At 40.6% G+C, this 23628-nt stretch overlaps 2 protein-coding genes and 1 non-coding gene across 8 annotated transcripts in view; all 3 read left to right on the forward strand.

Annotated features, from left to right (window-relative positions):
• Positions 1–82, forward strand: trnas-cga (transfer RNA serine (anticodon CGA)). The gene has a single exon. It is a non-coding gene; the product is annotated as a tRNA-Ser (tRNA).
• A 581-nt stretch (positions 83–663) lies between these two features.
• On the forward strand, positions 664–10268 carry nabp1a (nucleic acid binding protein 1a). Of its 5 annotated transcripts, none has more exons than XR_008631726.1 (7): positions 664–1442; positions 2140–2278; positions 3275–3346; positions 4746–4830; positions 4952–5027; positions 5676–7779; positions 7813–10268. XR_008631726.1 is itself a non-coding variant. In XM_020927622.2 (6 exons), exons 1-6 carry the CDS (start codon positions 1349–1351, stop codon positions 5879–5881), a joined length of 672 nt encoding a protein of 223 aa, XP_020783281.1. In that variant the 5' UTR covers positions 664–1348; the 3' UTR covers positions 5882–10268. The 5 variants fall into 5 exon arrangements, 2 of the variants coding, with proteins under 2 accessions (XP_020783281.1, XP_055006023.1); XR_008631727.1 differs by having other exon boundaries at positions 7824–10268; XR_008631728.1 differs by having other exon boundaries at positions 7846–10268.
• Positions 10269–18073: 7805 nt separating this feature from the next.
• Positions 18074–23628, forward strand: part of LOC110162723 (C-X-C chemokine receptor type 2-like) — a 6161-nt gene continuing 606 nt past the window's right edge. The window contains exons 1-2 of one of the 2 annotated variants that reach the window (XM_020927623.2): positions 18074–18232; positions 20459–23628. The exon at positions 20459–23628 is cut by the window's right edge and continues 606 nt beyond it. In XM_020927623.2, the coding sequence (XP_020783282.2) occupies positions 18226–18232; positions 20459–21543 (1092 nt within the window). In that variant the 5' untranslated portion in view covers positions 18074–18225 and the 3' untranslated portion in view covers positions 21544–23628. The remainder of the gene's footprint in view (positions 18233–20458) is intronic. The other variant, XM_020927624.2, reaches the window with a different exon arrangement.

The raw sequence follows: 23628 nt of genomic DNA on the forward strand, positions 1-23628 counted from the left end.
GTCACGGTGGCCGAGAGGTTAAGGCGTTGGACTCGAAATCCAATGGGGTTTCCCCGCACAGGTTCGAATCCTGTTCGTGACGATAAACTTTTTCACTTTTTATCTTGACCAAACACGAACGACAATCCACTAAACCCCTGTTGAATGTATAAACTTACATGAGTATTTAAAATGTACTGTCCAAACGTCTTGATTTATTTGTATTAGAGGTGTATTATTTACTTTTTATGCTAATTCATCTGTTTCAACTTTTTATGTTGTGGCATTTGAATGAGCATGTTTCTAAACACAGATATAGGCAAATATTTATAATATCTGTTATTGGAATTGACATAAAATAATGTAAATGTGACGTTTATAAAATTTACGAGCCTCCTTGTGGTAATCTCGCGAGTTCTGCGTTTTCCCCGAGGTGTTGACGTGGACTGGACTTCCAATAAAAACATGTTTTATTTAAGGGATTTACTGTTATTATTTCTATTCTGTATTTTGAGTACATCTAACAGGTTTATAAATCTGACCAAAATTATTTGTTAAAACCAAATAACTCATAAAAAAGCGACAAACATAAACTTACATCCCTCATTTGTGGCGCATAGTGGTACAGTCCGAATCCTATAAAATGACCCGGCAGCCGCTGCTGACGTAGATTCTGTCCTGTTGTGGAAGCGTGGGAAACTATTCATGTATTTTGATACGAATTTTACAGTGGTTTTAGGCCTTTGAGCGGTTATCAAAGCGCAGGCCTCGGGGATTATTAGCCAATACTGAGATAGCAGCAGTATTCAGGCCGAACGAGGCTGGGATATTTGTAAAAAGCAGTTTAAGAAGCTGCCCGGCTAATAATAGTTGGTGGTTAGCAGTTAGCGGCTAGTGAAGCTACACAAAAGGAATGCGGGTTTTGGCATTGAAAATACAATCAAACTAAACCGAACCGCCGGAGGTATAACTGCACATCTCTGCCCAAAGGGATATTTAGCTGAAACTTTAGATTTATACTCGTTTATGATCTTAAGCAGGCATTTTACAGATCCAGATAGTCCTGATTTTGGGCTCTTGTCTGCTCTAAACGTGATATCAACGCTTTAAAAGGAAATGAAGCGACTAATAAGGACTTAAATCACAAAATGGAGCTGGACTGGCACAGAAGTCTCGCTAAAAGAGGAAGCTAACACGACGCCTGCTCATTTTCATGTTGGATATTGTGATTAAACCTTGCTGTGGTCCTATGAGGCGAGGCTTTACGTGCACATTGAGTGAAAAAGTGCGTTAAAATTTGGCTCAAAGCTGAAGATTCTTGGACATTTCCCTCTTGAGAAGACGCGAATTGCTGTTGTAATCTTAAAACATGGCAGCCCCCGCAAACGAGGCCTTATTTCTCATAAAGGACGTGAAGCCCGGATCTAAAAATCTCAATATAGTGTTCATTGTTTTGGAAATAGGTGAGTAGCAGCTGTGTCACTGTCACAACATCTGTACTAACCAGACTGTCAATCATTTACTGCAGATTTTATCAACAAAGTACATTCCAACCTGAATAACTATTGATCATTTATTTACTAAAACAAAGGTGTAATAGACAGAGAGGAAGCTGCTTTTTTATTTTATTTTTTTTATTTTTTTGTCCATATTAAAGATGAAAAAGAACTGCACAGTCTTAGTTTTTTTGTACTTTTGAGAAGTGCAGACTAAATTAATATCTTGCAAAAAGCATTTACAATCGAGTTAAAATTTCTAAAGCATTTTCAAATAGACATTCAAATTTTTTGGCATTTATTAATATTTAATTAACAGTTTTTGTCAATAATTTACCAATAAAAATCTAAAAAAAGCTGCAAAATTGTGATGATGGGAAAATTTATTTCAGTTGCATCATATTTAAACATTTCTGGGGGACCTGCTTGTCTCCGTGGAAATGCTATTTCTTTGTCTAGAATGCTTTTGAGCAATATGTTTAATGTCGTATCATGGAACATTCCTGGCAAAGCGCTAACATCTCCATGATGACAAGTCTGTAGGCGACGCTCCCCCCAGAAAAGTTGAACAGTGCACCTTTTAAAACAGCATTTCAAACCCTGCTTTATTCATATTCCTCTGACAACGTATTAACTCCTCGATCTTGTGTTTGTTCCGTTCCAGGCCGAGTGACCAAAACTAAAGATGGACACGAGGTGCGCTCTTGTAAAGTGGCTGATAAAAGTGGAAGCATCGCTATTTCTGTTTGGGACGAGCTCGGGAGCCTCATCCAACCCGGAGACATCATCAAACTCACCAGAGGGTAACGCTTCATTTACTGTAGTACCCAAAACATACGCAATAGGTCAAATCCTCCAGCTAAGTTAGTCCTGACCAAGACTAGAGACCCAGATCTGGAGAAGGGTCCCACTGTTTAACCCAGAGACACTGAAGGATGGGTCAAATGCAGAGGACACATTCCCCTGTGGGAACAATAAATTGTACCTTAATATTAATATTATAATACACCTATCTAAACTTGTGATTCGTCATTAAAAGTGGACTGTGTAATGTTTCAGTAGGGAGTCAGCCATAGAAATGTTAGTGCTTCAAACCTGTTTTATCTGCATTTATTGAATTAAAGTTGATTTTTTTTGATGAAAAAACATAGAAAAACATGCATTCTTAGTGTGAGGGGACTCGCCTCTCCAAGGATCTGACCTGTAACTTGGCCTGATCATTTCATATTCCATGGAGATTGATACATTTAATGCTGTAGTACTGTAGAACATTTCAGGCAACACTTTTAAGCATCTCCATGGAGGTGACAGAGCAGCAGATTTGTGCCAGTGGACTTTTTAAATACAACTCCACGCTGACTTAAAGCTGCACTAAAAATAAAATGTACAAATCAGTCTCACTTGTAATGGGTGATCTGACAAATAAAAATAAGTCTTGTTGTTCATGTTGTGGCACTTGAGGTCAAAGCAGTTTCTCTGACTGAGGTTCACGAGGACTTCCAGGTGGGACTTGCGGAGCTCTTCAGTTTGTTGGTTTGACTCACTCGTTTACTTTATCCATTTTTCCGTCCTCTTTTGAATCATTTCTGGTTTAGAACTACAGTGTAGTACTTGAACGCCAAATCTTTTCTTTGGTGGGATTGGTGTTAAAAGTTTGAGAGCCACTGGGAGAAAGTTGAGTTCATTTTCACTTGTAGCTCGTAAATGCCACTGAACTGAACTGACCTGACCTGACTCGTACGGCCACAGAGACCTGGCTGCACAAACATCTCAGAGTCATAAATCCGTGTGTTTTTCAGGTACGCGTCGCTGTGGAAAGGCTGTCTCACACTGTACACAGGGAGAGGGGGAGACCTGCAGAAGATTGGAGAGTGAGTCACCTTCTGTTTGGGCAGCATTTTGTGAAAAACTGCACTTTTACACAGGCAGCTGTCATTCGATTTGCAACACGTGATTAAATAACAGGAGACTGTTCAGAGGAAACCAGGACTGAAGGTTTACTGGAATTATTCTGACAGTCTTTGCGATAAACACTTTCAGGAAAAAATACATTAGATTGCAAAACTATTGTGTATTACTTTGTCACTTCATATTGCAAAGAATACATCTGTACAGATATGTTCTGAAATGTTGAACTGCAGGGTTAGCAGTGTGATACACAATAAGGCAAGAGATTTTGTTGTTTGAATGGACACAATTAGCAAATCGCAAAGACCGCAATTTTTGAAGTACCAATTTACTCCACAAATAGCGATTAGATTTTGATTCAGTTGCAGCCCTGTAGACCTTTATTACAACGGCCGGAAGTGTTGCGATGTAGGGTAAACGTTACTTACTTTATTGCTTTTCTCTGGTAAAATATCTGTGTAAATGTGTATCGTTTTCTTTAGCAGCTTCATAAATCTGCCCCATCACCAAATCTTCAACCAACAAACTCCACAAAGGATAAACATTCTAATATGAACAATTTATCCACAACTATCAAGAGAAGAAAGAACAAAACTTAAAGGAAACAACGACCACACATTAGTGACACACTGAACAAAACTAATGTTATGGTCATGAATAAAACAGGAGGAACTTGTTCACTCAGACTGATTCTGCAATTAAAATTAAAAATAGATTTCATGATGTAGATATTGGCATAGAGCATTTAAATTGCACAAATCTGTCTATCTATGCTGATATCTAGATCATGAAATCTATTTTTACCTTTTAATTGTAAAGTCAGTCTGAGTTCACAAGTTACTTATTAACAAATGACTTATTACTTGTTTTATTCATGACCATAAATTTTGTTCAGTGTGTGACTAATACGTTGTCGTTGTTCTCCTTTCTTCTTTTGATAAAAAAATAAATAAATTCAAAATTGTGGATAAATTCTTCATTCTTCAGATTTATGAAGCTGGTGGAAAATACGTGAGACATTTCCACCACAGAAAACCATTAACTGGAACTCCCGCAAACCTACAGCGGGGCACTTCCGGCCGTTGTGAAAAAGGTCTATTGTAAACACCTCCCAGGAGAATTCACTTTTGAGAGAAGACTAAATTATGAAACTATGAAACAAGACGCCAGTTTCAGAACAGGTTTGTAGAGGTTTACATTCATTTCCATCTCCAGTCCCTTTTGACCTTCTCTTAACTAAATAAATGCAGCCTTTGCCATGTGTTAATTGATTAGATTGTGTTACGTTGTGCAGCCTTATTCTACACAAGTTTTCATCATTATTTTGACGGTGCTGTGCTTTGTGCTTTGTGCCTTGTGTAGGTTCTGCATGGTGTATTCTGAAGTGCCCAACTTCAGTGAACCAAACCCAGAGCTGCTGGCCCAGGCCAACCAGCAGAACAAACCAGTGAGTGTAACACAAGTGGACAGAAATAATGCAGTTGTTTCTATTATCTATCTATTATCACCACTTTAACACTTTACAATCCAGGCCCCTGCTCTTTAGTGACGTTTGTCTTTTGTCTCAGGGCAAACCGGACCAGAACCAGAACCAGAGAGGAAACTCTCCTCCCAACCAGAACTCAGGTACAACTGCTCCGCCAGGTAAGTCGCTGCCCCTTTCTGCTCTTGTCTGTTTCTTTGGCTCTGCTTCTCTGTCTTTGGCTCCTCTGGCTCTGCTCCTTTGTCTCTGGCTCTGTTGTCTCCTGCTCCTCTGGCTCCTCTGGCTCTGCTCTCTGCCTACTAAAGATTAGATGTCAGGTTATTTATTTATAAAAATGACAGTTGATATATAAACATTTCCCCTCTGGAGTCCTGGAGCAGGTTTAGACAGAGGACATGTCCATGCTCATGAGCACATCAAATGCCCCTTTTACACAGTAGCACCTCAGTCAACAAGTCAGCAGTGGAAATAACCTCCACTAGAAAAGTTACACACTTGTGCTTGTGTCTGTTCTCTAGTTATAATACATCACACCTGTCATCACAACAAGGTGCAAACAAATTCCTACATGTGTCACTGTTTTAAGAACATGGTGGGAGGAAGTGCACACGTACAGTCGTGGTGAAAACTGGAGTTTATCAGCAAAAATGGGGTCTTGAAAATAAGTAATTTAAAGACTGAAAAACTGATTGGCAGAATAGTTCTGCTAATTTAATTTAATTTAATTTAATTGAACAAAATGTTCTCACATCAGACCTGTACTTTTATTATTTAAATTCACATCACTAGCTCCTCTACTCTCTCTGCAGGTAATGGTGCCATGACGTCCTTCTCCACAGGGGGCGCTGCTCCTCCCGCTGCGGCCGGGGGCTTTGGGACGTCTCGTCCGAACGGTCGCGCTCCCGGGAACAATGGTTCCACCCAGAGCTCGGTGACAGGACTGCCCCAAAACCCTGGCTCCAAATCCTCTGTGTCCATCAGCAACGGCAGAGACCCCCGGCGAGCTAAGAGATGAGAGCTGCCACTGCTGTGCCAACCTGCCCCGGGGCAGACACAGGGCCAACACGCCGCCAGCGCACAAAACCACATACAGCTCACAGGCCTGTCACGATAACAGTCTGAAGCACGATATAATGCTACAGAAAAGTGTCCCAATAAACGATAATGGAGCCAAGTGACCGCCAAAAACGATGGATATTAAAAGTGTGAAAGGTGAGGGCGGATCAGCTCTGTGCCCACAAGACCCAGACTATATTTAAAGAGGGGGTCTTATGCAAAATTGTTCTTTTTTTTGAGCTCTATCATGTTTCTACCACGTTTCCTCATCACAAACCCACCCAAAGAGGTTTTAGATGTCGTCCATGCATGTTTGAGTAATCTAGTGATCTCTCCTGGAGCTTATTCAGCACTCCAACTGCGCTTCAAAAACTAAAGTGAAACATAAAGGGTAGCCTGGCGATCTAAATGTCTTGTGTAAGCAGTTAATACCCCCTCTTTAACTCTACAAAAAGTAACACATCTGGAAAAACGCTGACTAACTTAAAGCGTTTCAAAGTGGATAGAGTCATTATCGTGACAGGCCTGAATCATATCAACAGTAGTTAGGTTTCTGCAGGGCTGGGTGATAAAGTCAATGATTTTTTTTTTTACGCATTAGTCTAAAAAAACTACAAACATGACTGCCGATGTTCTTGTGAACTGTGCCAAATGACCTGAAATAGATTAGAGTCATTTTGAGATGACATTGTATTCTGGACACATCCTCATTATTTGAAAATATTCCGTTTTCAGTTTAATTGTATGTTTTTTTTTGTTTTTTTTTTTTATTTCTTGGCCTTTGCGATTAGATTTGAGAGTCCACATCTCCTGACCTGTAAACTAATCTCAGAATCCTGTGCATTTCAGAACACATTTGTAGAGATCTAACTATTAGACTATAATTTATTTTTCACATGTACGAAAGTTGAAAAAATCACATTGCCAACTGTATTAAGTCTTTAGAATCTTGTTTAAAATATCCAATTAAACCTGACACTTCATTTAAGATACTTTCTGAGCTACTATGAGCAGCCACTTCTCTTTGAAATTGCCTCAAGGCAGATGTGGCACAGAAAAAGACTTTATTTCAGTTAATTTTAGTTAAAGGTCCTATATTCTGCAAAAGTGACTCTTGTGAGCTTTAAGTCACATTCGAATGCTGTTACCTTCTCAAAAACACACCTGGAGTTGTTTTGTTTCATTGACATGTTTGAGTAACACTTTATTATTAGTCTGTCTACATCTCCAAAGCTCCAAATGCTCTGTTCCACCTTGTGATGTCATATAGTGGTAGTTTTCAAGTTAACAGCTCCATTTACCTTGAGTTTAGCCTGAAACAGAGGCGTGACACATGTGAGAAAAAAATAACGGTCCACATGTGTACACATCTGCAGCAGGACTGATGTAGAAGTCATGTTGCCATTTTGACAACCTACTCATAGTTTGGAGCGTCAACTTTTTTGCCACGTGTACACGTGTGGACCATTTCTTCTCACGTACACTTGAGTAGCTCGGGTCTCCTCCCGTACGTCACGTGGACTGTGTAAAAACAGGACTAAAACAAGGACTCAAACCAGGATTAAAACCAGCCTTAAAATCAGGTCAGAACTAGGATTAAACTAAGATCTAAACCAGGACTGAATCTAGGTCTAAACCAGGACTAAATCTTGGTCTAAGCCAGTACTAAACCAGGACTGAACCTAGGTCTAAACCAGGACTAAATCTACATCTAAGCCAGGACTAAACCAGGACTAAATCTAGGTCTAAACCAGGACTGAACCAGAATTAAATCTAGGTCTGAACCAGGACTAAACCAGGACTAAAGCTAGGTCTAAACCAGGACTAAATCTAGGTCTAAGCCATGACTAAACCAAGGTCTAAACCAGGACTAAACCAGGACTAAACCAGGACTAAACCAGGACTAAACCAGGACTAAACCAGGACTAAACCAAGGACTAAACCAGGCCGTGCAGAGTGGGTGGGGTTCTCGGCTCGGCTGTTTTTACCTACTCTTAGGAGTGTCGCACATTCACCCACAGTTTGAAAACCCCTGGTCTGAAATGATTCCAGTGATTCTCATGAAGGTGCAGTTTAAAAACAATGGAACACTTCCTGTATTACCACATGACATCACGAGGTGGTCACCGGGTTTGTTTGTGACGAGGAAACTCCAGTAGAACACACAGTAGATCAGGAAATGGTGTCATGCAGGCCCTTTAACCTGATTAAGCTCCTGTTTTTAGTCATTTACTTCTTGTAATTATGAAATTCTTGGACAAAAACAAACAACCTGAACTGGGAGTCGCAGCCACTTCTCTGTGAAACTGCGTCAGGGCAGAACATTTGAGTAGTAGTAGTTTTTAGTCTTCTCTTGAGTCTTTCACACAAATGTATGGACAAAACTTTACATTTTAACAGCCTATTTATTACCCAGCCCTCTGACAAATTGCACACAGTTGTGGTTTGAAATCCAGGGATCAAAATTCCGTCTTTTCGTTCTTCACAAACCGTTTGGTGCCAGCGTTGCCTACCCGTCTCCTCCTCTCCGTCGCCATGTTAGAAACGACACACCCGACGTGACCCGGAACACTCGCGCACTTTGTTTTCATAAGTCAAATGAGCAAACGTTTTCATCTGAAGTGACTGAAAAAGGGTGTGAAAAGGAAGAAGATGGAGGAGGACATTTTTGCGTCTTTTTTTTTTTTTTGGATGTAGGTTGTATGTTTTATCAAGGAGGGACCACTCAAAACGGCCTAATAAAGTTGAAATGGGGGAAGACGATTACGGAGAAACAGACAGGAGCAAAGAGGCGGGGACTAGACCGGGAGTAAACTTTCAGGCCAAGTACTTGTTAGATTGAGGAAAAGTAGGCTCAAGTCAGAACTAAACCAGGACTACACCCATGTTAAGTATCATAAAAGCTGTATAAACCAGGACTAAAACAGGTCTGGATCTGGATTAGACCAGGATTTAACCAGAACTAGACTGGGACTTGGTCTTTAAGATTAGGTCAGAACTAAATCTGGACTAAACTGGACCAGGATCTAAACTAGGACTAACACATGTATTTGTTTCATAGAAGAGACCAAGACTAAACCAGGACCGGACCAGACCAGGACTTGGTCTTCAGTGCAAGTGCTTGTTCCACAGAAGAAAAGTAAGATTAGGTCAGGACTAAACCCAGACTAAATCAGGACTTAACCAGAACAAGGACTAGACCCATATAAGATCTGAAATAAAAGCTGTATGAACCAAGTCTAAACCAGGTCTGGACCAGGACTAGACCAGGACTTTGAGAGCAAGTGCTTGTTCCTTGGAAGAAAAGTAAGATCAAGTCAGGACTAAACCTAGACCCTGGTCCAGTTTAGTCCAAACTAGGACTAGACTAGGACTAACTCATATATTTGTTTCATAGAAGAGATCTGTGCTTGTTCCACAGAAGAAATTACTTCAGGGCTAATCCTGGACTAAAACAGGACTTGACCAGAACCAGACCAGGACTAGACCCATATAAGATCTGAAATAAAAGCTGTATAAACCAAGTCTAAACCAGAATTGGACCAGGACCAGACCAGGAATTTTAGAGCAAGTGCTTATTCCATAAAAGAAATTTAAGATTAAGACAGGACTAAACCAGGACTGGCCCAGGTCTACTAAACATTTAATGCATCCTTGTTATCAATAGAAGTAACCAGGACTAAACAAGGACTAGACTTGGACTAACTCATCATGTTAGTATTTGTTTCACAGAAGAGATCAGAACTGGATCATGTCTGAAATAAAAAACAAACAAACTGTAAACCAGGACTAGTGCAAGTACTGGACCAGGACTAAACCAAATTCAGACCAGATTTTACACTCAGTACAAGTTTTAAGGTCATATTATTGACATTGACTAGGCACATTAACACGGACTCTAGCGCCCCCCTCTGGTTTGCTCCTGTGTGCTTCTGCTCCAATCAATCTGTGCAAATAAACTTCACTTTTCACTGTGTCTGTCTTCAAAAATGTCAAATATCGAGATTGGTTTTGTCCGATTGTGTTGTTGACTCGTTTTCTTCGCAGGTGAAAGTGAAATCTAAGCATCCACACACACTTTGAAACACAACACAACTAAAATAATAAAAATAAAAAGTCCCTGAACTCCCGAGTGTCCAACAGTGTCCGCCATTTAACGGCCCTGTAGCGCCATCCAGTGCATAAAATAGGACACTGCAGTCAGTAAGATGGTGGCCCAAGCACACAGACAAAACGACTGAATCACATCCTAGTTAAAGGATGACAGGAACATTACAGAAATCTGACTCCAGTAGTTCATAGTGTTTTTAAACTGGGAATAAAATGTGGCTGGATTTGGATGAGGACTGAACTGAAACTGGCTTTTATTTGGACTTGAATTGAACAGTGTTGTAATTAATCTAAAGATGAAGAGTGAAGACTGAAACTGAGATTGTGTGTTTGTTAGGGAGTGACAGGAGCACTGACAGACAGTTGCACAAGTAGAGGAGCACTGACAGGTGCACAAGCAGAGGAGCAGACAGGTGCACAGACAGAACAGACAGACAGAAGCACTGACAGGAGCACACACAGAAGCACAGACAGGAGCACAGACAGAAGCACTGACAGGAGCACACACAGAAGTAATGACAGCACACACAGAAGCACTGACAGGAGCACACACAGAAGCACAGACAGAAGCACAGACAGGAGCACACACAGAAGCACACAGGAGACAGGAGCACTGACAGGAGCACTGACAGAAGCACTGACAGGAGCACACACAGAAGCACAGACAGGAGCACACACAGAAGCACAGACAGGAGCACACACAGAAGCACTGACAGGAGCACACACAGAGGCACAGACAGGAGCACACACAGAAGCACTGACAGGAGCACACAGAGACAGACAGGACAGACACAGACAGGAGCACTGACAGGAGCAGACAGAAGCACTGACAGGAGACAGACAGAGACAGGAGACAGGAGCACACACAGAAGCACTGACAGGAGCACACAGAGCACAGACAGGAGCACACAGAAGCACTGACAGGAGCACACACAGAAGCCAGACAGGAGCACTGACAGGAGCACACACAGAAGTAATGACAGGAGCACACACAGAAGTAATGACAGGAGCACTGACAGGAGCACAGACAGAGGAGACACCAGGAGACCTGAAGATCCTTAATAAATAAATTCAGATGTGTCCAGACTGAGATGGTTTGGAAATGTGCAGGAGAGAGAGAGAGAGAGTAAATATTTGTAGAGGAGAGGAGCAGAGGATGAAGAGGAGAGGGTCAGGACATGTCTTTAGTTGTCTACAGACTTATCCAATACATTTTAAATACATGTGTTTTTATGTTTAAGGTGGTTTCAGAATAATGACAGAAACACGTGTCATTATCAGACAGCAGGGGGCAGTAGATCATTTGGCACAGTGTTTGAAGGTGGAAAAGTGCGGTATGAAAATGTGACCACTGATCATGTATCCAGTGAAAAGTGCTGGAGAATTCCATTAGAGGAATTTAGTTGAAACCACATAACTTCATTTCCACTTGTAGAGACTCAGACAGACACAAAGAGAAAGTATGAGTATGAACTTTGTTGAATGAACTTTGGGGTCCGTCCATATCAAATCAGCCGTTTTCAGGGAATCTCTCCTATGAGCCATGTCAGATTTGGCAGATTCTTTTTTTTTTTTTTTTTTTAAATTCTAAAATCACCAAATGAGAGAATCTGAGAGAAATTTTAGCTCAATCCCTTCAGTGGTTTCTGAGTTATGGCCCATTGAAATTTTGAAGCTATGCCCACTTTTTTGAGAGACCATAACTTCATAAAAAAATAGAGCTAAGAAGATGAAAATGTGTATTATTGTAGATTCTGTCTTGTCAAATATTGGGTATCTTTATTAAGGGGGGCACAGTGTTTTTTTTTTTGTTTGTTTGTTTTTTTTTATTGTTGTTTTTTTTTGCTTTTGTTTTTTTTTTTTTTTGAGGTCCAAGATCTATTTACTCCAAGGAGATATTTACAAACTAACTGTTGAACCTGAATATTTGAGAGAATGACAATCCCACACTTTTCTGAGCTGATGGATGGTCACAGACCAGATTTGACCTTTTTGGCCCCTTCTTTGGCCCCTCGGTTCCCCATGTGGGCACAGACAAACATCTACTATTAACATCTCCAACGAAATTTTTGAAAATGAACTCTCACAAATCATTTTTCATCTTATGTACTTTTTCACCTGCGAGCAAGGTTAACAATAACTGAACCACTGAAGAGATTGAGCTAAAATTTTAGATTCTTTCATTTGGTAATTTTAGAAATTTTTAGAACATTTTTCAGCCAAATCTGAGATGTCTCACTGGGGAGGGCGGCTTTTGGCACTGACAGAAGATGTTGCAATGATGGGTGTGGCCGACTCTGACGTTTCGGAGATGTCTTCACCCTGGGGCCTGGACACTGGAGGTGGTAGAGGTGAGGCAGAGGGGTGGGGTGGGGGGTGAAACTTCATCATCTCCAAAAGAGGAGGAGGGTCCTGAATCGACTTGACGACCACCTGAGACAGAGCTCCATCCAGAGTCTCGTCACAGTCATCACATCTGTCCATCGTCAATAAATATCTTTATTGTACTTCATTGTTGTGGTGTGTTCCTGGTGTGTGAGGGAATTATTAGTCATGAAGAATCTAATGACTAAACAGAGAAGTGTGATAAGTTGTGTGTCAGTGGGAAATGATGAAAACAGAGGTGTGGTTGGAATTGTTGATTATCTGAATATAACAGAACTCTACAATGACATGGAGATGAACAAACCTGGACATTTTCTAACTTTTCCTATAGATTTGATCAGACTCTCAACATTGTCATCGCATCTTTGCAGACGTCTTCCTGGTTTGTGTTGTAAGTGTGAATAAAGCATATATTTTATGACACAAAAGAGAAGTTTGTATGTACATTGAGTGAAGCAGGTGTTTCATCCAAACATGGCGGGACAGTCCCAACAGCCAAAGTGCTCAGACTCTGAAGATGTCTATGTGAATATCGGTGTCATATATCGACCACATTTTCAGTATTGGACCAATACCAATATTTGACACACACGTCTTCCTGTGAAAAATAGTTAAGTAAGTCTTTATTTCGACAGTGCTTTTCACAGACATTTTCTGTCATCAAAGACACTTTCAGCACTATTCATTCAGCCACTCGATACCCTGGTGATTGTAAGCTGCTATTGTAGCCACAGCTGCCCTGGGGCACACTGACAGAAGCACAACAACAATCTCAATCAGCCACCACCATCACTCACACCACTTTCATACTAGGCAATGTGGGTGAAGTGTCTTGCCTAAGGACACAATGATTGAATTGATTGTATTTAACTGACCTTGACTATCAAGTGTTCTGGAGACCTGGAGCAGGTTTTGTGTTGATGGGGGAAGCCGGAGCACCCAGAGACACAGAGAGAAACACACAAACTCCACACAGAAAGGCCCAGGCGACCCGGGGATCAAGAACCTTCTTGCTGTGAGTCATGAGTGCTAGCCACTCAGCCACCGTGCCGCCGCACACTTCACATAAACAAGAGCATTTCTCATAATTTACTAACTACATCAGCCCAGCAAATAAGCCCTAAACAACTTATACACACACATGTAGGCCTATTCAAATGTCAAATGTCAATTAAAACTTCTCAAGAACTGAACAGAATCCAACTATATACAGTACATGTGGTACATGTGGGAATATTTAAATGTCTCAATTACATTTTGAAATTATCATTATTATTATTGTTGTTGTTGTTGTTGTTATTATGAAATTAGTGTTAATGAAGAGTTATGTAAGGCCATTTAACATTTTCAAGTGACATACAAACCTATGAAACATATTTTTCAAGTTTGTGTCCTGTGGTGCCCCCTGCTGGTTGTGAATGGTTGGTGCCATCGTGCCACTCGCCCATCTGAAGACTCCGGCCTTCCTCTGATGTCACCAGAACTGTTACAGTTACAGTCACAAGATATTGAATATTAAATTATTGTCCAACACATGACAGATGGAACAATTATGTTTTTTTTTTTTATTGTGAGGATTTTGATCTAATGTGAAACTTTTCATCATGTGCTGTGGTTGGATTTGAACTGTAAAGGTTCAACTGAAAAACTATTGTGCCTCATCACAGATACAAACTAACTACTAAAGTCTTGCATTTCTTTCTGGCACCTCATGTTCTTCTCAGGTTTGTACATTCAGAGTTTTGAGGTAATTTCTGCTTCAGGGTTTTTGTCAGTGGCAGAAGTCAGTTTCAGTTTTATTGTTTATCATCTGTATTTACTTCAACAATACTTGAGCTTTTGTTATTGTGACAGGCTGTACCCTTTGGTTTCAGGAGTGTACAGATCATGCTTCACACACACACGCACTCACATGCACACGCATACATGCACACACTCTCTCACACACACACACACACCCTGGTCTCATGTTTAAACTCTGGAGCTTGTGATTCAAACGTGAAATGAAACAGGAAACCGTCAAACTCAAGACCTGTGTGCAACAGCAGCATGTGAGACGCACTTCCTCTAAACACACACAGGGACAGTGTGGGTCACAGTACACAAACTACTGTACTACTTCACAATACAAACACTTCAAACTCCTTTTCAGTACTATGGAACAAACTTGACTCTCAATACTGACACCTCACACTCATCTGTGTGGGTTTAACATCACAGCAAATGTCTCTGTCTTGTTGTGTGATTGTGATTTGTGTTCAGTGTCATAATGTGTGTGCTGTGTGTGTGTTTAATATGTCCTAATTTTATTAATATGACTTCAGTCTTAATGTGTGTCATGTGTGATGGACTGAATGTTTTTGTGCCTATGTCCTGTTTTTGTCTTGCCATCCAGATGAAAATGGTTCCTGCACGTCAAACTCTGCACATCTACAGCCAGTGTTGGGGAGTAACAGATTACATGTACCAGAGTTACGTAATCAGAGTACAAATTATGAGTAACTGTATTCAGTTACAGTTACTGTTTCAATGAGTGGTAATTGGATTACGGTTACTTTGTTAAAATAAATGGATTACACGGTGGTATTTTTCTGTTTTCACATCACATTTTGGGCTATATCCCCCCCTTTTTTTTTCTTTTTTTTCGGTAATTCCACTCATTGCCGGAAACTAAACTAGGTCTAAACTAGATCTAAACCAGGTGTAAACCAGGTCTAAAACAGGTCTAAAACAGGTCTAATCCAGGTCTTAAACAGGTCTAAAACCAGGACTAAACCAGGCCTAAACGGGACTAAAACCAGGACTAAAACTAGGCCAAACTAGATCTAAACCAGAATTAAACTAGATCTAAACCAGGACTAAACCAGGACTAAACCAGGACTAAACCATGCAGCATGGATGTGTCTCCTCATCTTCTATCAATAATATTTTTAATTTGGTTCAGTAAAGTCTGGGCTTTTTATTTTCTTTTAGCAGATAAAACATCTTATGTGACGATTTCCTCGTCTTTGCTTCTCTACAGCAAATCAAGTAATCCAAAGTATTCAGATTACATTACTCACCAAAATAATTTAATGGATTCCGTTACAAACTACATTTTGGGGTCTGTAATCTGTAATCTGTAGGGGAATACATTTTAGAAGTAACCTTCCCAACACTGCCTACAGCTGCACTAACACATGCTGATCAATGTGCACGGTCCACATTTCATAAATAAACATAAACATGAACAGGTCGATGATAATAAAAACACTCTTTCTTAAGACAATAGAAGGTGATTTTCAGCATTATTAAGTGGTAGTATTTTCTTTTATAAGGTGAAGGTAAGTGTTTTATTGACCCTGTAGGGAAACATTTCTTCTGCATTTGGCCCAGTGGCAGTTGGAGCAGTGGAGCAGCACAGAGCTCAGGGATCCATCTCCAGAGCTTGTGGTTCGTCTTGGACAGGACTATGGCTGGAGGATTCTGATCAAGGAAATTGGAGTAATGAAAGACACAGGAAGCACATGCAAACTCCACACAGAAAGACCAGGACAACCTGGGAATTCAACCCACAACCTCCACCTCTATATGTGGCTTTATATCCGAAATGAGTATGTAGAGAGATAGTATTGATTAGAATTAGAGTTTTAATACTTTTATCGATCCCAGAAGGAAATGATTTGCAGTGGAGTAAAAGCAGTACTATGTAACTTTATTTGCAGAGTAGTAAAGTACTAAAAGTTGCACTATGTAACTTTTCTATTGTAGGTTTTGCTTGTTTCCATGGAGATGTCAATGTTTTACCTGGTATGTTCCACAGTATGACATTGGTAAATGGTCACATTTTTCTATAGCACTTTTCCACCTTCAAGGCTCAAAGCTCTTTACAACAAGGAACCACTCACCCCATTCACACACACATTCACACACAGTGTACGCAGACACTGTGGGCAAGGTGGGTTAAGTGTCTTGCCCAAGGACACAACAACAGCATTCATCTGTGGGAGCTGGAGTCAGTGGATGTTTATGTCGAGAGCTGGAATCGAACCACCAACTGAGCTACTGCTGCCCATTAAACTCATCTTCAAGACAAGACATAACTCCATCACCCCACGGTACAGGCCAGATCTGTGGGGAGGCAAGCCTAACTCCTGAATAACTGCAACTTAGATAAGTTTAAGTTAAAAAGAGCAATACCATCTCCATGGAAACAGAGGCAGGGCCCCTGACAGAAATGTGACCCGTCCTTCAGTGTCTCTGGGTTAAACCTGTATGTGACCTGATGTGACTGAACCAGGGAGCTTGTGGCTGTGGGGCGGCTGTCGTCATGGTCACAGTGCTGTTGTTGTTGTTGTGTCTCTCGTGTTTTGTTTGTTGTCATTTTGAAGTCTTTACTTTCACTTTCACATATGAGCTGTGACCAGTCTCATGACACAGTGTGACAGCTCTGTGGGACTTTTGGGAATTATAACAAAACTTTCTGTTCAACAGAATCTTAGGTTCTTTCTTTTGTTTTTGTCATTTGACTCATTTGACTGAAATGAGCGTGTCATGAACGTTTGTTAAGTATCTTTAATGAACCTCACAGAACAATAGGCAGGTCCTTATTTATGAACTTTTAAAATTATATTCTTCTGAAAATGCTCCAGCTGAGGAGAAATTTGTGGTGTTTCAAGTTTTTTGAAAATGCATTTAGATTTTTTTCTGTAGCTGATGCAATTTCAGTGTTATTCTTCATGATCATCATCTGCTCCTGTACCACACATGGTGTCAGTGAGACTCATGTTAGTCTGTCTGTGGAAGTAATTTAATGGATCACGTTACAAACTACATTTTGGGGTATGTAATCTGTAATCTGTAGGGAAATACATTTGAAAAGTAACCTTCCCAACACTGCAAGTCAGACAATGTGTGGGATTTTTCTCCTTGTCGCCTCTAATTGAGACGTGTCTTCAGCATAACATTTTCATCAATAAAATATGTTTACTGTCAGTCAATATCATGTTTTCTATCATGAGACACAAATGCATGTCTGTTGAGTGAACAGGAGATTATGTTGTAAAATGTGACTCTTTAATTGTGTTTCCTTCAGGACTTCAGCAGGAATAAAGCCACAATGACAGAAACTTCAAGGTCTTTGAGATCCTTTAAATATGCATGCAATTTTGTGAAACTTTTTTATTAAATGCTAAATATGTAGGGGGTTAGAGAGAGAAATGTTTAACTTATATATATTTTTTCCATTGGATAAGGAGCACGCTACAGAACATGCACCTACAACCTTCAGCCGATGATGTTGATTTCTGTTCAAGATCGGGTTTGAAATCTCTTTAAACACGTCCAGGAGCATAAGCAGAACATTTGAGTGAAAACAGTGGAATGATCTGACGTTTCTCTCCATCAGGGATGACTCTCGCTGAACGTGATGGACAGATGATCAGAGCCTGTGACTGGTGCAGCTCCGGTCACATGGAAACACTTCAGCCGATTCTCACGAGTTTGGAAAAGTTGTTGGTGAAGTCACGAAGGATCTTTAATAATGACTCAAGTGTCCAAATGCACTTTATTTCTAGAGCTGATTTTATAAACAAAAGTCAAGTCAAATAAAAGCAAACCCATAAAATAGTAATAAATAAATCAGTAAAATAACATTTGAGTTTTGGTTTGAGTGACAGTTCTGTAAAAGCTGTTTTGTGAATGACATCAGCTCAGAGGGAGGAGAGAAGGAGAAGGAGAAGAAGAGAGCGATAGAGGGAGAGACAAAAAGTGGTTCCTCTGTTTTCAGCTCATTTTCTCCTGGACTCCATCAGAGAAGCAGCTGCCATCATGTCGGGTAAGTTCTGATTTACAATAGTTACATTTTGACTGTGATGTGTCTGTTCTGTTTTTAGTTTAAATATAGTTCAAATAAAAATGAGCTGTTCAGTGTACATGTGACCTAAGGTACTTTTTCAATAAATAATGTTTAAAATACTAAAATACAATGTCATAAAATAGTCAAGGTAAGTAGGTAAGTCTGTCAGTAAAGTACAGAGCAGAGTAAGGAAAGAGGTCATTGATATTACAGAGTGGAACTGGACAGTTCTAAGTTAAAGCAGCTCTCTGTGACCTTTGTGAGTCGGGCTTTGATTAGAAGGACAGACAGAGGGGGCACAACAACAAATGTTGACAAATATTACCAATACAATATCATCAATTACCTACATTAATTAATTAATTATTAGTTAAACAATTGTTCTGGAAGTTCATAAGTTCTTGTTTATTTACTATATATATATATATATATATATATATATATATATATATATGTATATGTATTATATATTTTTTTTTAAACACTTGTTTTTGGAGAAAAACATCTACTATCACACAGTATCAAGACATTATTATTTAGATATATTTTATTAATGACATGAATATTCTGGAACTGTAGAAATGTATAATATATCCATGTTTCTCCACTGCAGCCATTCTGTTTATTTCAATCTAGTCAGATCAGTCAAAGCAGTGGTAGGAAACTTTGTGTGTGGGGGACATCTGGGTTTCTCACCTTTGCAGCAGGTTGTATCTGTTTTGCAGTTCTTTTTTTTGCAGGGCACAAGTTACATCTTCTTCTCTTCTGTGTCCTTGTGTTGGTTTCTGGTGTGATTTCTTAATCTGGGTCAGGTTCAGATCTCTGCACTGGCCTCAATAACACTGCTGAAGCTGCTGTGTGGAGAAGCTGGTGTCAAGGTTTTTCACTCCTCCTTTATTGGCAGTGTAGTCAAGGATGATGATGATGATGGTGGAGCTCCCAGGAGGTCACCTCTGCAGTCATATGTAATGTGTCATCAGGATGACATTCTTGTTCTTCTTTTACATGTACGAGAGTGAATTCAAACTTAGAAGAAAAGATCTCTCCCCCTTGATTCACTTGTTCCTTCTGTGCTCCATAAACAGGAGCATCACTCTTTCACTGTTTTGAAATTCCTCTTTGCCCTTTTAAAAACCAACAGGTGTCTGTCTCTGTGAACCTGGGGCACTGGGGAATCTCCAAACAGTGAACTTTGAAAACAACACAAACATGGTCTGTGCAATGTCACAGTTTCAAGATTCTCTAAAAAAATAACATTTTAAACATGTTTTCCTTTTTTGTGTATTTTGGCAAAATTTAGTAAAACTCATCACATTTCAGGATAAAAGAATGATACTTAGGCTGTTTTCTTTTTTTCCTACTGTTGAATGTTGACCTGAACAGTATGTAAGGGTTAAATATGAAATATGCAGATGAGTGTAGGTCGCTCTAAACTGGTGTCTAGAGATCTGGATGGATCTAGACCAGAAGTGTCAAACTCAAATTCACAGAGGCCAAAATAAAAAAACTGGGAATAAGTCAGGGGCCAAACTAAATATTTATTGAAAAATGTCAACAACATCTGCATGTTTTCTCTTCTTTAGAGATACGTAAAAACTTTTCTTAAAATAAATGTTTAATAATAGTTTTGCTTAAACATTGAATCCTAGAACAAGCAGAATATAAAATAATAACAACATTTTAAATAAACAATATCTCTATAGTCGGTCTGTATCTGGCGGGCAGTTCTAATACAGATTTGATATGATCTCATGGGCCAAATATAATTATATTGTGGGCCAAATTTGATCCCTGTGCCTGAATTTGACATGTCTGATCTAGATTCATCAGTGAAGCCGTTGTGTGACGTTGTGTGACGTTGTGTGATGTTGTGTGACGTTGTGTGACGTTGTGTGACGTTGTGTGATGTTGTGTGACGTTGTGTGTCGTTGTGTGACGTTGTGTGACGTTGTGTGACGTTGTGTGTTGTGTGGTCATACGACGTGAGAGGAGTGTGGGGATGTCCATGTCCAGTCACGATGTCGTCTTGATCAACGACATTAGAACAGAGATCAGGAAATAGCTTCATTAATACTTTGCAGTGACATATTGCTGAGGGTGTTCTACATGTATGTGTATGACAGAATGTTAAGCAGTTACCATGGTGACACAATGCACACATTAGCAGACACAACTAGTTTTAAGATGATCTGCTTTGTGCCGCAGATGAATTCTCCTCGTCTTTTGTCGCAGACTTCGAGACCATCTACGAGGAGCTGAACTTAACCAACTACATGTACAACTACTCCGGCTTCACCCCTGACCCCGAGACGCAGCCCTGCCCGCACTTCTCCATCAGCAACGTCGCCATGGTCGCCATCGCGGCCTTCTACGTCCTGATCTTCCTCCTGGCGCTGCCCGGCAACCTCTGCGTGTCCCTGGTGATCGCCAACACCAAGCAGGCCCTGCCCCCGTCCGACCTGTACCTGCTCCACCTGGCCATCGCCGACCTCCTGCTGGCCTTCACGCTCCCCTTCTGGGCCACTTCGGTGTCGCGCGGGTGGATCTTCGGAGACATCCTGTGCAAAATCGTCACCGTTTTCCAGGAGCTGAGTTTTTATTCCAGTATCCTGTTCTTGTCGTGCATCAGCGTGGACAGATATCTTGTGATAGTCCGCGCGATGGAGGAGAGGAGGAGGGACCGTAAACTGCTCAGCTGGGCCGTGTGTGGGGCCGTGTGGTTGGTCGGAGCGTTTTTGTCTCTCCCCGGTCTCTTTAGCTCTGCCTACACTTCACAAAACTCAAGTCAAATCGTCTGCCACGAACGCTACGACCCGACCAGCGCGGATTCTTGGCGTTTGGCGACGAGGATCGTGCGTCACACTTTAGGCTTCTTGATCCCGTTGGCGGTCATGCTGGTCTGCTACGGCGTCACCATCCAGCGCTTACTGCAAATCCGCGGAGGTTTTCAGAAGCAGAAAGCGATGCGAGTGATTGTTTGTGTGGTCGGGGCGTTCTTACTGTGCTGGATGCCCTACCACATGGCGGTGATGGCGGACACGTTTTTCCGGACGAAGTTGGTGCCGTACCGGTGTCCAGCGCGGTTGGCCGTGGACGGGGCGATGCTGGCGACGCACAGCCTGGGTCTCCTTCACAGCTGCGTGAACCCGGTGCTCTACGCGTTTGTGGGAGTGAAGTTCAGGAGGAGGTTTGAACAGATCCTCAGGAAGATCGGGCTCAAGAAAAGCACAGCGGTGCCCCGGCCGAGTCGCAGCTCCGTGTCCTCAGAGGCCACCTCCACTTTTATGTGAGGAGATGGAGAACATCTGAACCTGGTGGACTCTCCAACCACATCTTCATCATGGCATTTCCATTCACTGTAAATATAAATGGACATAGCTAACCTGCTAGCAGCTATGTTGCAAACAGGAAGTGAACATGGGCGCACTTACGGCTCCAGTTCACGTTCAATTGAAAAAGTGTGTCCTTGTTTAGGGTGAGCAGATGTCCCGGTTGACCCAGGACAGTCCCAGTTTTGATCCTGTGTCCTCTGTCCCAGCAGATTTACACAAAACCACTGATTTGTCTCAGTATTAAACAAGAAATGTCCCAGATGTCTCTATTTTGGACCAATCTGAGCCTGACAACAGAAAAAAAAGAAGCATAAATTGTCATTTATTTAAGTAAAATACCGAAAAGGATTCTTAAAAAAGTCTAAAACACAAAGAAAATGTGTCTGTACTGTCTCACATGTCATGAATGAGCCGAGTACAAATCAGTTTTCTTTAATGATGACGATTTCACAATTTTATTATCACCAACCACCACAAACCAAGAGTGTCCCAGTTTTTGATTTTGAAAATCTGGTCACCCTACTCTTGCTGTGTAACTGCGACCGTCAGACTCGTCATTTTGGTCTTAAAATGTTTGTCTGAACCTGCTCTACATGATCCTGGAGTTTTATGTCACTGTTTTGTGCCTAAATCAAGATCTGAACATTAATAACAGACAATCTTAGCTCCAAATTGGCTCCTGTAACTGCTGGCCTCATGAGCTTCATTGGACTGCAAACACTGGGTAACGTCACACTCACTTAGTCCACTTCTTTATACAGTCTGTGATCATTTCTCATATTTTCAAACATCATGTTAAATCTTTGGGCATTGTGCATCAGGAGGAGCTGTTGTACTTTGGTTAGAATGCTGGAGGTCTTGGTTTAGACCCAGATTAGACCTGGTCCAGTCCTGGTCCAGTCCTTTTATATGAGAACTCACAACATTCTCTTAAAACATTACACTGTTTGATTTGTTTCAGTCTTTTCATTTTGAGGACTTATGATCGTTTAAAGTGCAGATGAAGGTCAGAACACTTGTTCTCTAAAAGACCATTAACATCAGGTTTTATTCTGCTGAATTGATATTGTTAAATTGTTATTTTGTGGTTGGACACGAGCAGCAGATGGGACATATGCAGAGGTCATTCCTGAACTGTTACCTAGCAACCATAATGTAAACAAGGGCCGAAGCCTCTTCAGACTCCACAATCGTGATCATTAGATGAACACAAACAAATGACAACAGATTTATTTAGTGAAATGAAGGTTTAAAGTGTCAGAAAAACTCTGCATGTTGGATGGAGGTTTCTGTGTTGATGACACAGACAGAGGGATTCTGTTTTACAGCTCAGAGCTACATCTTGTAATTATTTGTTATTATTGCTATTATTATTTGTTCAACTGTTTTTCCACAAACTGTCACTTCACTGATGTAAAAGTCTGATAAATATGGAGCACAGATATTATCCAACAAACCTAGTCACTGTTAGAACAAATGGAATTGTGACATTTGGACTTTAAGGTCTGGTATGTTTAGTTTGATCAATGTGAAAATCATGGATTCAGTTACACTGGTGTCATTTCATCCACAGTCGAGTTTTTATCTGTATATACTGTTGTTTTTTATGTAAAATAAGATGTTTATTTTTATATTTCACGATTATGTGTAAACTGCTGCACACTGGGAGCAGTTGCTACATTCATCTGGTGGTTTGGTCTGGGTTTAGTCCTGGTTTAGTTCTAGTTTAGTTCTAGTTTAGTCCTGGTATATACTTAGTTTAGTCCTGGTTTAGTTCTGGTTTAGTCCTGGTTTATACTTAGTTTAGTCTTGGTTTAGTTCTGGTTTAGTCCTGGTTTATACTTAGTTTAGTCTTGGTTTAGACCTGGTTTAGTCCTGGTTTAGACCTGGTTTATACTTAGTTTAGTCCTGGTTTAGTCCTGGTTTATACTTAGTTTAGTTCTGGTTTAGACCTGGTTTATACTTAGTTTAGTCTTGGTTTAGTTCTGGTTTAGTCCTGGTTTAGACCTGGTTTAGTCTTGGTTTAGTCATGGATTAAAGTTT

This window comes from Boleophthalmus pectinirostris, unplaced genomic scaffold (genome assembly GCF_026225935.1).
Source record: "Boleophthalmus pectinirostris isolate CB_2022bp ecotype Guang Dong unplaced genomic scaffold, ASM2622593v1 HiC_scaffold_1, whole genome shotgun sequence".
Taxonomy (NCBI): Eukaryota; Metazoa; Chordata; class Actinopteri; order Gobiiformes; family Gobiidae; genus Boleophthalmus; species Boleophthalmus pectinirostris.